The sequence below is a fragment of the Xenopus tropicalis genome, chromosome 4 (assembly GCF_000004195.4).
Source record: "Xenopus tropicalis strain Nigerian chromosome 4, UCB_Xtro_10.0, whole genome shotgun sequence".
Taxonomy (NCBI): domain Eukaryota; kingdom Metazoa; phylum Chordata; class Amphibia; order Anura; family Pipidae; genus Xenopus; species Xenopus tropicalis.
In genome coordinates this window covers 66,781,284-66,795,158 of record NC_030680.2, presented here as the reverse complement: position 1 = coordinate 66,795,158, position 13,875 = coordinate 66,781,284, and the positions used below count along the sequence as shown (strand labels likewise).

At 39.2% G+C, this 13,875-nt stretch overlaps 1 protein-coding gene across 1 annotated transcript; it reads right to left on the bottom strand.

Moving 5' to 3' along the window:
• Positions 1-2,711: 2,711 nt before the first annotated feature.
• On the bottom strand, positions 2,712-5,038 carry il17c (interleukin 17C). The gene is made up of 3 exons (XM_002941995.5): positions 4,979-5,038; positions 4,148-4,485; positions 2,712-3,597 (listed from the first exon to the last, which is right to left on the bottom strand). Exons 1-3 carry the CDS (start codon positions 4,997-4,999, stop codon positions 3,360-3,362), a joined length of 597 nt encoding a protein of 198 aa, XP_002942041.2. The 5' UTR covers positions 5,000-5,038; the 3' UTR covers positions 2,712-3,359.
• Positions 5,039-13,875: the final 8,837 nt, after the last annotated feature.

The following is a 13,875-nucleotide window of genomic DNA, read 5'->3' as shown; positions in this document are numbered from 1 at the left end:
GTTGCCTCCCCCCCCCCCCCCCCCCCCAACAGACTTTATTACAAGAAATCTCAATGCTGCTGCCATATGGCGAGCTGTACAAAAATGTGCTGGAACCTGCAACTTAACCACCTCTTTTCTGATGGTGGATTTGTTCTGGCTGATCCTATCTCGCACAGGTTGAATCGTCTCCCCCACATATGCCAGTCCACAAGGACATTTGAGTAAATACATCACATATTCGGAATTGCATGTGTAATGACCCTTAATGGCAAATTTACGACTAGGGATGTGTGAAAAAAATCTGTACGAATCACACTCGAGCATTGATTATATCTGCCACAAGGGTACATGCCATTTTTAGGGGTAATAATAACCCTTGTGGGTCCCTCCATGTAGTACCCAAATCGGCCCTTACCACCGTAAATTGCGCAGTCACCTATAAGATAACAGGGGCAGTACTTTAAACTCAGGAATATCTTGGCATGCCCTTTGTTAAAGGGGCCAGTGTTTGTAGATGATCTGGTATGTTTTACGCATACCTGGGTGGCAGGTGTGTACAAATGGTATTCTAGTCAATTTCCTACCATCGTATGTTTTCTCTTGAATATTAGTTTCACGGTCCAAATCCCTCACGTAGGACACCTCCTTGTTTAAACTCTGATGGGTATCCTCTTTGCACAAAATTGGATGTCATCTCATCTAACCATGTAGTCAGTTTCTCTCTGTCTGACACTATGGGGCCGATTTACTAATCCACGAACGGATCAAAAGCGTCCGAATGCGTTTTTTTCGTAATGATCGGTATGTTTCGATTTTTTCGTCGCCGTCGCGATTTTTTCATAGCTGTTACGACTTGCGCGAATTGTCGCGACTTTTTCGTAGCCGTCCCGAAAAAACTGGAAAGGTTTGGCCGCCTTTTACTAGCGATCAATAAGAAAAAGTCGTGACAATTCGCGCAAGTCGTAACAGCTACAAAAAAGTCGCAACAGCGGCAAAAAAATCACAAAAATACGAAAAAGTCGCAAAATGTTTGTTTCCAATCCGAATTTTTCCCATTCAGGATTTTGATTAGTGGATTAGTAAATCAGCCCCTTAATCTTTAACCCTGAAGAAATTGGGACCTGGGAAGAGAGGAAACATTAGCCTTAGGGTGCGCGCTATCAAATCTCACTAGGTTATTACGGTCTGTCGATTTTACAAACAGATCCGTTAGTAATCGCCCATCCTGGTCATATACTGGAGTATCTAATAAGGTAACGGATTCAGTTCTGTATGTGAGGGTAAACCCAATGGATGGGACACAGGTATCTAAGAAATCTTTAAACAGCAGAAGTGAGCCAACGTCACCCCCCCCCCTAATATTACCAACAAATCGTCAATGTAGCGCCACCATTTCAAACAGTGGCGCTGGAACAATATATATAATAGTCCATAGGGTGCACACCATTTGCAGCAAAAAAAACCTGGGTGCTAGTACCAAAAGAAATGCACTGGAACAAGGACAGCACTCCTAGGATTTAAAGAATTGTGAGCAAAATGTAAATGCAAAAATAGAAAGGTTTAATACTCAATGTTTTGGTCTCACACAGAAACCTTCATCTGGAATGAAAAACATATATATATAAGAGGCAGAGAGACGCACAACCTAGCAAAATGTAATAGACAACTGCTGGTAACTCCAGGTAAAAAAAAAAATGTATAGACAAAGGGTACTGCACTCACTGGGACTGCACTCACTGGCAAAAAGAAGAAAAATCCAACGTTCAAGCACAAACAGTGCTCTTCTTCTGGATAACAGATCCCATACCTGTATATATTAATTCTTACTTTACTGACTCTCTCACTATATATAGAGTCATGCCCCAAGCTTTCTGGATAGATGTATAGTTATTTCTTTAGCGTGTTATCAGTCAGTTGCTAAAGTAATCATAGTAAATACCTTTTAGCAAAATGTAGAACTTGGATAGTTAAAATGAACCCAGGCACATTTTTATGGTCTCTTGTAAAATGGCTAGAATGGTAATTTCAAGGAATACAATGGACCTGCATAGAACCTGTATAATATATGAGCATCTGGGAAGAAATTAAATTCTATATTTTATTCTTTCATTTCTCTGGTAATCTTATTAAAAAGAACTGGTTATCTGACCCACTGCTGAGAGCCATGTTTCTTTCCTCTCTTTGATATTTACTGCCTGTAAAAGTCAGGCTATTCTGTACTTTTCCTTGACCCACATCTAAAGGTCTTTTTCATTTCACCCTGCTTACGTCTCTGCTACATTCACCCCATCAGTTATTCTAATGTGTTAAGGCTCAATAAACACAGAAGTTTGGAAAAAACAACAACTTTATTTTCCTATTTTTCTCTCAAAACAAATAAGACATACAAAATCTCACCAACACACGTGGTACAGGCCAATATTTAGATAATGTACATAGCCATATACACACATACAATGGCAAAAATACACACAGCAACAAGTAAATCATGATGACTTTAAAAAACAACAAATAATACAAATCTTGAATATCTATATCTATAATGGTACAAATTCCAGCAATGGTTAAAACAAGAAAGGTCATTTTATCCCCCCCCCCCCCACCCTGTACCTGTCATTTAATCCCCATACCCAATAATCATAAAGACAAATTCAACCATCACAAAATAAATAAACAACATTCTTTGCACGACTGCAATAAATTATTTAAATATTATATAAATAAATAGCAATTTACTCAATATTAACAAAAAAGGCAAATTTGTTATTTTACAAAAAAAGGGCTTTGCCTATAGTCAACCATTTTTTAATATATTTAGGAATAAATATTATTTTACGAGTATAGCGCTATATCATAGCGTTAGTGAATAAAGTTTTGGATTTGAAATGAGGCTTTTGTTCTTAAATGTAATTGGCAGCTTTTTGTTTAGATGATGCCCATCATGGCGTCATCCTCCTCTCCTTGAAACAATTCATGAGGTGAAGAAATGCCAGATCCGGCAGGAGGAAGGCCGCAGGTTGTCTGCATTGCTCAGAGTAGATACCATCTGTCTCTAAGCATTGTGTTATATTTACTTGTGAAATTAATAGAGTAGCCTAAAATCTTTTAGACATTGTCCAAATAGGTTTTATACAGTACAGTTAGAGCCTTCCTTAGAAAATGAAATGACCCTTAAGTTTTCCTTCATACAATATAAAACATTCTATTCCCCATAGTTACACTCAGAATCCATACTAAGCCTCATATCTCAAACTGATCAGAAACTGAAAAATGTTTTATAACAAACAAACTTATTGTGACATAGTCACAACACAGGGGGTGTATAAAAGTGTAGGAAACTGGACTCCATAGGAGTTTTTATTCCTACTGGGTCCTCCCTAGTTTCTAGGAATGACACAGGTGCATGCCACAGGGACCTTTATGTAGTCGAGCTCAAACATGTAACGTGAAGAATTTTCTGAACATCTTGTCTTGCGTAGGACCAACATCGTCTGTTCCACTGACACAGAATTTAGTGATGCGTCGTCTTTGCCGGTCTCGGCATTAATGCACCCTTTGCACAAGCACTGAGCAAACGCCAACTTCTGTGGATAACGGTTTTCATCAAAATCAATCCTATAGCAAGAAAAAGAAAGTGTTTGTGAGTCGCTTGATCAAATGGATGGTGAAGCAGTTCTGCTTGCCGGCACGGCTCTTGGTTTTACTATCTAGATCAGAGATCCCCAACCTTTAATATCCGTGAGCAACATTTAAATGAAAAAAAGTGTTGGGGAGCAACACAAGCATGAAAAATGTTCCTGGGGGTGCCAATAAGAGCTATAATTGGCTACTTAATAGCCCCTATGTGGACTGGCAGCCTATAGAAGGCTCGGTTTGGTATTATACTTGGTTTTTATGCAACCAAAACTTGCCTCCTTACAAGTAATTCAAAAATAAGAACCTGTTTTGAGGCCAAGAGGAGCAACATCCAAGGGGTCGGGGAGCAACATGTTGCTCATGAGCCACTGGTTGGGGATAATAGGTTTTTATCCCTCCCTTGTTATAATTAGGATTTCACAATTTTTTTTCTTTTTGGTAGAACCACTGTGGAGCTAATTATTACGCTCAAGCATAGACCTTAATGCAATTGTGTATGAAGCAAGGGAACCTCAGCTGAGTTACATACCTGTATGACCACGGTGAAATAGATCTCTGACCAAGGTCACTTCGTCCATTTCCACTTGGGGTAGAGGCTTTCAGGTTTGGGCAGCCATTCTCTGGCTCTCCTCTGCGCTTCCTCTTCCTTCTGCTCTCAGTTTCCTCCAATGTCTTCACAAGGTGTACAGCCTGATAATGATCCCAGTACATGTTCTTTCCAGCAGCTTGGTGAACAATATCTTTAAATGATACTTCCAGCTCATCATTAGTGAAGCAGAATGGGTGCTGGTGGTGGCGGTGGGGATGCTTTCTAGTGCTCGCCCCAGTGATTAACATAGAAACGCAAAGAAATAGTCCCAGGAGCCACTAGAAAAAGGAAAATGGAGAATTAGTAACATGCTTTAAAGCTGACAAATTGAACTAGCTCAGCTCCACTATCAGTATAACATGATTCCACCACACTCCCTCCATTCATCCTTTGGACCATATTGATAAAAGCACAGTACTATAGTACTATCCTGAACTCATTTCACTAATAAGCAATATGAACAGTTGCTGCAGCCAGAAATTGGGCTATTTAGATAAATATATATTTAACTGGTTAGTATAAAACAGGATCCCAGTGTTTTCAGTATGGTATAAGAGTTTAGGATGCCAACATCAAATCAAAAAGTCTTCCTTTCAGTTACCATGGCCAGATGTGGCAGTACATTATAGAAAGAGAGCTGCCAGCTCAGCACCCTGCCTGTGTTCTACTCTGCAGCATCATGTACTACATCATCTATATCATCTAAAAACTCTCTTTCCAATGCTTTTGCTTGCAGACAAGGTGGATAGAATGGATAGAATGTGTCCTTACCGTTGCACACAGGTTATTCATTGTAGCAGAGCCTGAATATCTTGTTCTCTTGCTGAGAAGATTGATTCAACTAGAGATACTGTACCTGCAGAGCTCCTTCGAATATATATACCTGTAACCACTCCCCTTTAGGAAAATCCAGCCCAGCCGTCATACAACGTAAAAGGAAGTTTTATTTTCCAGGACTTCCTTGTAAACCTAGAGCAGATCTGAGCTGCACGTTTTAACTTTTATAATGATACATAGAGGCAAAGAGGGATCTGTTCCAGCCACAAATCTTTATATTGTGTAATACCATCCAGACCTGTCGTTAGGACGTAGGACACTGGCCTGAATTTCCAGTTCTTTATCTCCGCAATTGGGTTTTACAGGTATAGATATTAGAACTTTTAACTCTTGAGCTGCCAGATTATTGCAGTCTCTCCATAGTCCACTTTTCCAGCTTTGTAATATTATTAGCAAAAAAAATACCCTTATAATATAATTTTATCCTATAGTAATTGATACTGGTGTTGAAGGAGAATCTCTGGGTGGACCCTGGGCATTTTCAACTATACAATACCTATGTAATATTTTATGCAACAATATGGCAACAGCCATGAATATCCTGTAGATTATATCCTTATAAACTGCCCATCACCATGTGCTTTTATTTTTTCATGGAACTGTGACTTATAATATCCTTATATTTTACAACAGGGGGTACATTATTCACTATATAATACCTGTAATAGTCAGTGCTATCACACAACACAGTGACTTATTTTGGCCTCTAAGATGACTCCCATTGTCGGTGTGACTATTTTCCATTTGTTTGCAAAAGTTCAGGGCATTAGATGGGGTGGGATGTGCCTGCGCGTCAATGAGCTTCGCCAAACTTTGGATGCACCTTATAGTATTCTGCCAAGTCATAACACTTTTTGCAGCATTTGAATTTGGCTGAATTCTTACACGGCAACAAAATTCCCCACACGCCACCAGGCTTCGCCGTGTAAAAAAATGGTGTAAAATTGTCATAATTACAGTATGGTGTAAAATCTGGCGTTTGGACGCCGAACTTCACCATTTATTTTACACTGCTTTTTACAGTGTTTTTTCAGTGAATTTCATTTTACACAGCATAATATATAGACCCCTAGGTGGAATCCTCGTAGTCGTGTGAGTCGTGTGTAGGGATGAGCGAAAAAATTCGCCAGCGTCAGTTTCGCGGCGAACTTCTGCGTTTCGCGAAACGGCGGCAAAAATTCGCTGTGCGGCTCGTTTCGCCACGCGGCACAATTTTGACGAATAATTCGGCGAAGCGAAACGGTACAAATTCACTCATCACGACTCGTGTGTCAATTCTCAAATTTGAATGTTGAAATTAGGGCATGGATTTGGTTTGGTACCCAGACTAATCGCTTGTGGAGCATTTGGTATTGGGCCAAATCTTAAAATGATTATTCAGTGCATGGCTTAACAAAAGTCATATCAGTGCAGGTTTGGCTTGATGGCTCTATGGCTGTGAATCTGTGCTGTCAAAAAACAAAGGCGGGTTCTCTATGCTAAGGATCCTGCATAAGGCATTAGCAGTTAGCAAGTCTTACATATTAATCACATCTCAATACTTTAAATGGCATCTTATGTAATGGGGTTTTTTTTCTGTAGTTTCCAAAGCTAGATTCCCATGTGTAGAAGAACTAACCTCACACACTCTGGGAGACAACATATAAAATGTGCTGTGGTGCCAAACAGACTTTAATTAATTGGGAATAACAGAACAAGGACATTCCCTTCATGCTTACTGGGGGTGGGCATCCAGAGGAGCACCCCTCACATCCTGCTGATTTCAGGGTTATTTCAGGTAAGGTGCATTGAAAGTATATTTATTATTATTATTATTATTAACATTTATTTATAAAGCGCCAACATATTCCGCAGCGCTGTACAATAAGTATATATAGACATATAGATGGGTCAAACTGACAAATATTTCTGGCATGAAAAAGCTCTAAATATACCTTAATGGGTTGCCTATATCTATAGCTATAAAAGCAAATCTTATGCAGGAGACAGAAATAAGTCTGAAGAAAAGGTCAAGGGCCAGCAAATGTTACTGAACTTTAAACTATGGCTCCCTCAGAAGGCTATCAGGGGAGATTAGGGGTTCTAATGTGGCAGCTTGAGGTTTGAAAGTTGGGCACCCCTGAAAATATCTAACAATTGTTTCACAGTAGAATCCAGCTGGCACACTGCTCAAACGTTCCCATCATAGGCACACTTGCCTTCTGCCCAAACTTGCTTCTCACTTTCCCTTTCACTGAGATCTTGTCCTGTGGTTTATGCAATTCCTGCTCTCTAACACTGCTAAGCCATACACCTGATACCAAAAAACTCCACTCTCTCCTGTCTCACACATAGCCATCCTCTATGCACCCAAAATTCATCCTTATACCTGCTCATTAGGTACATGTTCACCTACATTGGGTCACCATGAAATACTTACCTAAAAGCACTCATTCTTCAGACACCAAGTTGGGGAGTTGGGGGGCAGCAGTTGCCTTTAAGCCTGGACTGCTTCCTCTAGTTACAGTGGTGTGAAAAACTATTTGCCCCCTTCCTGATTTCTTATTCTTTTGCATGTTTGTCACACAAAATGTTTCTGCTCATCAAAAACCGTTAACTATTAGTCAAAGATAACACAAGTGAACACAAAATGCAGTTTTTAAATGAGGGTTTTTATTATTTAGGGAGAAAAAAAATCCAAACCTACATGGCCCTGTGTGAAAAAGTAATTGCCCCCTGAACCTAATAACTGGTTGGGCCACCCTTAGCAGCAATAACTGCAATCAAGCGTTTGCGATAACTTGCAACGAGTCTTTTACAGCGCTCTGGAGGAATTTTGGCCCACTCATCTTTGCAGAATTGTTGTAATTCAGCTTTATTTGAGGGTTTTCTAGCATGAACCGCCTTTTTAAGGTCATGCCACAACATCTCAATAGGATTCAGGTCAGGACTTTGACTAGGCCACTCCAAAGTCTTCATTTTGTTTTTCTTCAGCCATTCAGAGGTGGATTTGCTGGTGTGTTTTGGGTCATTGTCCTGCTGCAGCACCCAAGATCGCTTCAGCTTGAGTTGACGAACAGATGGCCCGGACATTCTCCTTCAGGATTTTTTGGTAGACAGTAGAATTCATGGTTCCATCTATCACAGCAAGCCTTCCAGGTCCTGAACCAGCAAAACAACCCCAGACCATCACACTACCACCACCATATTTTACTGTTGGTATGATGTTCTTTTTCTGAAATGCTGTGTTACTTTTACGCCAGATGTAACGGGACACGCACCTTCCAAAAAGTTCAACTTTTGTCTCGTCGGTCCACAAGGTATTTTCTCAAAAGTCTTGGCAATCATTGAGATGTTTTTTAGCAAAATTGAGACGAGCCATAATGTTCTTTTTGCTTAAAAGTGGTTTGCGCCTTGGAAATCTGCCATGCAGGCCGTTTTTGCCCAGTCTCTTTCTTATGGTGGAGTCGTGAACACTGACCTTAATTGAGGCAAGTGAGGCCTGCAGTTCTTTAGATGTTGTCCTGGGGTCTTTTGTGGCCTCTCGGATGAGTTGTCTCTGCGCTCTTGGGGTAATTTTGGTTGGTCGACCACTCCTGGGAAGGTTCACCACTGTTCCATGTTTTTGCCATTTGTGGATAATGGCTCTCATTGTGGTTCGCTGGAGTCCCAAAGCTTTAGAAATGGCTTTATAACCTTTACCAGACTGATAGATCTCAATTACTTTTGTTCTCATTTGTTCCTGAATTTCTTTGGATCTTGGCATGATGTCTAGCTTTTGAGGTGCTTTTGGTCTACTTCTCTGTGTCAGGTAGCTCCTATTTAAGTGATTTCTTGATTGAAACAGGTGTGGCAGTAATCAGGCCTGGGGGTGACTACAGAAATTGAACTCAGGTGTGATAAACCACAGTTAAGTTATTTTTTAACAATCACTTTTTCACACAGGGCCATGTAGATTTGGAGTTTTTTTTCTCCCTTAATAACGTAAACCTTCATTTAAAAACTGCATTTTGTGTTCAATTATGTTATCTTTGACTAATAGTTAACGGTTTTTGATGAGCAGAAACAATTAAGTGTGACAAACATGCAAAAGAATAAGAAATCAGGAAGGGGGCAAATAGTTTTTCACACCACTGTATGTCAGTTCAGGGTTACAAGATGAGTGGCAGGGTAAGAGTTTGCAGACTGGGACAGGTAGCTGGTTTATGAAGGTATAAATGTGGATAAGGCTGTGTGTGGGTGTATCTGACTAGACCCCCTTTTTTCTCTAACCCATACTACAAGCATTCCCCCTGTTCTTTAATAGATATGCTTAATAATATATTTGGAATTCACCCCTATTTTTACAGTATAACAAATCCCTTTTTCTATTTTCAAATCAAAAGATGCTAAAATCCAATATCAGCTCTTAGCTGTGCAATGAAGAAATCATTTGCTAGTGTATTACCAAAATGTTTAGAAATATAAAGCATACATGTAATTGGCATAATATTTGCCATTAGAGAAGCAAGAAGAACATGTTATGGTTACATTAGGTGACATCCCATGCATGGGGAAGACGCAGGGGCCAAGCCCCGCTTGCATTACACTCTTTGTGCCGGTCAACTATTTTTTGATGGATCCTTATCTGCCAGCTTGCCATATTCTGATGGTTAAGCTCCAAATTTAAGAATAAAACTGGGCGGTTGTTTTGGTGAATCGGTGGGATGACCAAGCAGTGAGTATCATGGTAATGTTCACATCAAGGTAAGTACACAGAGCTGAGACTGCAGGTTGCCTTTAAATCAGTTCAGTTGGAATACCCCCGGTTATAATACTCTTTAAAATTTCCTTGCTTTTATTTGCCCCTTAGGGTATGTGTTGCTGTTGCTCTGCAGAGCACCCTGTTTCACATCGAAACAGGTGCTCAGGGCATGCGATATTCTGGTGGGTTTGTACCATAATGTTGGGAGGTTAATTACTATCTCCAGTATGATATGCACATGGGGGCATATTTATTCCAGTTTGTAAGCCAATATAGCAACCAATCAGCAATTAGAATTTAGGAGTCACCTACAAGGTAGAAAATAAAAGCAAAGTTCTGCTTGGTGATGTTGGCTTGCACGCTATATTAAATATGCCCCATGGTGTATCAGAAAAGGTGCCCGCTCATAATGCATATACACATAATCTGGGTAATATAATACATGTAACATGGAATATGTAATAATGCAAAGTCAGCTACAAGTCTAGTAACCTATTGGATTTGATGATTGATTCTAAATCAATGATAATATTGTTTTTTTAAAAATAGGACTCATATTATTCCATTCTTTAGTTTATCTAAGAAGCTTAAACAGATACCTGCTAGTGGCAACACCAAGCTAATCTAAGGAAAGATTTCATTTTGCATATTTTTGGACTGTTGAAATTTCCATTCAATGTTGCATTTTTGCTCATATAGCCATCTACTTCCTGCCTGTTTCTACTATGTGAAAAACAGCTTGAGGGCTGGAGCTCATTGTGGCACGCCCATAGAGCCATGCAATGTGCAACAATTTACTTATTGAATCACTCAAACTGATGTCACTCGGAAAAAGTATTCAATTTAAAGCAGCAGGGAAAGGCAGCAATGTAGAAATATGGCATTTTTCAGGATTGGAAACTCTTCTCCTTGAGTAAATATTTTAGTATTAACAGTCCTGTAATTAGTTTCACACACAGAACACCCACAGAGGTGAGGACAATGGGCACCCTGTACAGTAATGACATTAAGGGGCAGATTCATCCAAGTATGGGTTTGAATCCCGAAATGGGTAAAATTCGGATTAGATACAATAATTTCTGATGATCGGAAATGTCACGAAAATGCTTATGAAAAGATCGTAATAATCATGATAGATAATATTGTATTGCTGATCCGACATTTTCGTATCTGCAAGATCGTAAATGGTGGGAAAATCTTTCTGTGCTTGTTTATGGAAGCCTCTGCAGCTCCAACCTGGCCAAAGGAAAGTCACGATAATGAAGCTTTAATGAATCCGAAACTTTCATACTCGTTATGATTTTGTTGCACAAATTGTCTCAAAGTATGAAAAAGTTGCGCAAATTAATAAAAAAGTAGCAAAAATACGCACAGTTCGAAAACATAGAAAAAATAAGATTTTTTGTATTCGGAATCAATCGTACTTTGATAAATGTGCCCCTAAATGTTACAGATAGCTGGAGCCATCAATGTATTTTTATTCAAAAGCACCTTTCAAGGTTATAGTGTCACATAATAGGACACGTATAAGAGAATTATATTTTGCAAAACACAATATGGTATAATGGTTAGCTTTGCAGCACTAGGGTCCTACCTAGTTTTGATTCCAGCAAGGGCACTATTTGCAATGAGTTTATATGTTCTCTATTTTTTTCCCACACTGCAAAAAAACTACAAATCTCCCACAAACAAGATTGGGTCACTAAGGCTTACAGCATGATTAATGGCATATTTTAGTCAGTGGAGAAAGGCCCAATAACATTTCAAACCATATATCATACACATGGATAGAAACTGCATGTCAGAGGGTACCTACCCATTTCATTTGTGCCATGAATGCTGTACACATTATAATGATAATGGTTACTGCATAAAGCTACGATTCTCCTGACCTTGGTCCCCAAACACCCAGGTACTGCAATTTACCTGGAGTTTCATCTTATGGGAAAATGATGCCTCTGGAAATCATTATATTAGAGAGAAATATGGTGTTTGTGGAGATGTTAGAAAAAGGTTTTCTAAAGTCCATTTCTCACATACAAGCTGAGAATTATAAAAGATTTCCTTAGTTTATTACATAGGGTTTCTGAAAGGGTGTCCAGTATGCTCTTTCGGGTTCTCATTATCCCACATTTTTGGACTGTGACTTTGCCCATGTATTAAGCTGGGAAATACCCTTATGTGTAATGGAAGATACAATCTATGTGTAATGGGCAGTGCCAAAATGTAAAATATGGTATAATCCAGGGCTGTGCCTCATTTTATTCCTACTTTCCAAAATAATATGCATTTTTACACTCTATGGAAGTCACAGTTCAGACACATTCATGCTCGTACACCTGCTATGCATAATGTATTTCTCCACTCCAGGGCAATGCTTGCAAATTAATCATGGTTTCATGTGTGTAATTATATTAACCCCATGAGTAATGGCTACATTAAACTAAGATGTGACTAAATGAGCTCTGTGTTGTTTAGGTCGTTAGCTAGTGTATCAGATTCATGTAGGGACAGACATACCAGCACCTGTCACAGTTCATTTCAAGGGCTGTTAAAGGGGTCAGGAAGGTGCCAGAGAAGGTACCAACACTCATTCCTAATGATATGACACGTCATCTCTTGCTTTATATGAAAGAGGAAAAGCCGTTGCTAAAATTAGCCCCAGCTCATCATGTCATAAAAATTCCATGGAGCTTCCCTGCCTCCCTGAAAGGGATTATATTAAATAGACTGAAGGTTGGTATGTATTATAAGCACTGCAGGCTTAATGCCTATATCCAGAGGGCAGATAATACATAGAAAGGCACTGTCTGCTTGAAATCTTCCAAGCACTGCTCAGCCTGCCTGTGTCTGGAAAGAATGGCCTCTGTGGGAACAAGCAGGCTCTGTTGTGGGTAAGCTGCATCTGCCATTACTGTTTCATCTCAGAACATTCTGTGTGAAATGCCATTATTTCTGACCAGCTGAGTCTAGAGAAAGTTGTAGCTACTTTGCAAATTACTTGCTTCGTATTATGTTTACGCTGTTAATAAAATTTTTCAATAATTTACATGTTTTGTTTTGAAATGCTCATGCTTGGAATTGAATCTGCTATCTGGTTGCTAGGGGTTAATTGCCCTAGCAACCAGGTAACAGTTTGGAAATTAAAATAAAAGATGAATTGCAAGGGGCCAGTAATATAAGCAAAAAATATTATTATTAATAAAATTGCATTGGTCTGATATCACATACTAGAAAGTTAAAGATCTACCCCTTTAATAACACAGGATTGTATGCTTCCAGTCTTTAACTATACTGTGGCTAAACAGTGTTCCAGGTTCTAGTTGCACTACCATTGGATACTAGATACCATGAATTGATGTAGACTTGCCCTTTGGCTCTCACTAGCTGCTGTTCAAGTGGCTTCTGATTGTTCTCAGTTTTGGTAGCCTATGGCTATTGTACGTCTATCTGGGAGGAGACTGCAGGTTATAGTGTCTCCTGTTTCTCATTGGTATCCATTAACCTGCGATGTTCTCTAGTTTTTGTATAAAAAGCTGCATCTCAGAGGATATTTTTGTATTATTCTATATAGCTAGAATGTTCTTATATCTGCTGGTAGGAGGATTTCATGGCCATTACACTTTGGATATTTTATTGCTCTACTTTCCTTGTGGGTTGGCCAATACAAGCAATGTATTTAGACTGGTGTGATGAAACAAGGGGAAATGTACCTATATGAATTACACTTTTAAATTTTAGTATGTAAAATTGGTCTATTGTTAGCAAGCCCATCATTTATGGGCTTTAATTAATACGCACTTGGCTTTATTTAATGTTTAAATTTTTTTTAGTAGACTTAGGAGCCTATATATTATGTCATGTAAAACGGAATTTGCAGAAAAAAACAGTATAGAGAGCTGTGTAAAATAATTGGTGAAGTTCGCTGTTCCAATGCCAGATTTTATGCGAGCTCCGGCGGTAGAAAAAAGTGAAAACAGTATGCAGTATGGTCAGTTTTGTTGCTGTTTTATACACAGCATAGGAAATAGGCCCCATAAAGTATGGTGATTAAATTATGGAATGATTCCTTATCCGGAAAAACTCTAGGTCCCAAGCATTGGCAATA